Source organism: Cydia fagiglandana, chromosome 19, assembly GCF_963556715.1.
Source record: "Cydia fagiglandana chromosome 19, ilCydFagi1.1, whole genome shotgun sequence".
Lineage (NCBI taxonomy): Eukaryota > Metazoa > Arthropoda > Insecta > Lepidoptera > Tortricidae > Cydia > Cydia fagiglandana.
The window spans coordinates 13346679-13348263 of record NC_085950.1 but is presented as its reverse complement, the minus strand read 5'-3'; the positions used below and the strand labels follow the sequence as shown (position 1 = coordinate 13348263).

General features: G+C 37.9%; 1 protein-coding gene across 1 annotated transcript; it reads left to right on the top strand.

Annotated features, from left to right (window-relative positions):
* The first annotated feature begins 223 nt into the window (after positions 1-223).
* LOC134674146 (carbonyl reductase [NADPH] 1-like) lies at positions 224-1132 on the top strand. The gene has a single exon (XM_063532201.1). The coding sequence runs from the start codon at positions 233-235 to the stop codon at positions 1130-1132; it is 900 nt and encodes a 299-aa protein (XP_063388271.1). The 5' UTR covers positions 224-232.
* The last annotated feature ends 453 nt before the right edge of the window (positions 1133-1585 follow it).

Genomic DNA, 1585 nt, shown 5'->3' with positions numbered 1-1585 from the left:
TCAAAACTAAACTTTATGACCATTTTCGTGCTCAAACGTGTTTATTGCACTCATGACTTTCCTTAAATTTCTAGGATGTTGGTGTACATTTGATTCGCATTATACCGCATGACATCGAGGACGCCGCGCGTTGTGTAAATTGTCGATATATATATACTGTGTTTCTCGTGTTTATATTTCTATGTACAATAAAGTAAATACATACATACATACATACATATACGAATAAACGATGATCAATAAAGTAGCACTAGTGACTGGATCAAGCCAAGGTATCGGTTTCGCTATCGCGAAAGAATTCATGAAAAGAGCAATAAAGACGGTGTATGTGACGGCAATGACCAAACAACTAGGTAGTGATGCCATTAGGAAGCTCAAAATTGAAGGTTTCAAACCTGAATTTCATTTATTAGATGTAACTGATTCAACAAGTGTCAAAAACTGTGCGGATTGCGTGCTACAAAGACACGGACGCTTGGATATACTGGTCAATAACGCAGGCGTTACCGCTAAAGACCTGGAAAAAACAACTTATGAAGACTCAGTTAGAGTTCTTAACACTAATTACTACGGTAACTTAACCGTGGAGAAACATTTCTTTCCAATCCTTAATGAGAACGCAAGAGTCATAAACATTTCCAGTATCTGCGGACACATTTCTAATCTCCGAAACAAATATTGGATCGGCAAGCTGACGAATAACAATTTGGAGAGAGCCGATATTGATGCATTTGTCAACTGGTTTCTAGACTCCGTCAAAAACGGGACAGTAAGGGCTGAGGACTTCTTCCAAACTGAGATGCTCGCTTACAGGATTTCCAAGATAGCGCTATGTGCGTTGACCATTGTGCAACAGAGAGAGATCGGTCGGAACATTTCTATCAACTCCATACACCCTGGGTTCGTGAAGACTGCAATTAACCGTGGAATGGGTTTTTATTCAGTGGAACAGGGGGCCAAGGCTCCAGTTTATTTAGCCTTAGATGTGGACCAGTCGGTGAAGGGACAGTACTTCTGGCCAAATAAGAAAACTGTTCTAGAAGCGATGGACTGGAGCAATCCTGATCTACCATTTTACTTTGACTACGAACTTTTCAGGAAAATCAATTTGAATATGAGGAGCTCCTCATAGAGGCTTCTGGTGACTAGAGGGCTGGTTAATATTTGCCCAGCGGATCAGCATTGCCATCCAATGGGGGGGCAATGCGGTCAGTCTTCTGGGCTGCGGAGCAACTGCGACTTAGGTCAATTTTTTTACTTATATGTTTTTAAATTAGAAATATATAAGAACGGACCATACTACAGTGCCATAAATGTTTATAACAAAATCCCCACTTATTGAAAAACAGACTCCAATTTCATAAACCGCCTTAAAACTATGCTGATGGATAAATGTTACTACTCAATAGCCGAATTTATGGAGGATGATACTATGTAATAAATAAATAGTAACTTGTGCAGATAATATAAATATAATTGTATTATATTATAACATATATATTTTATATTAATACAAAAAGTAATAAGTACTTAAAACGTAATGTAGTTAGTAAACCTTGTTTATAGGTAATAAGATTCTTCAAGT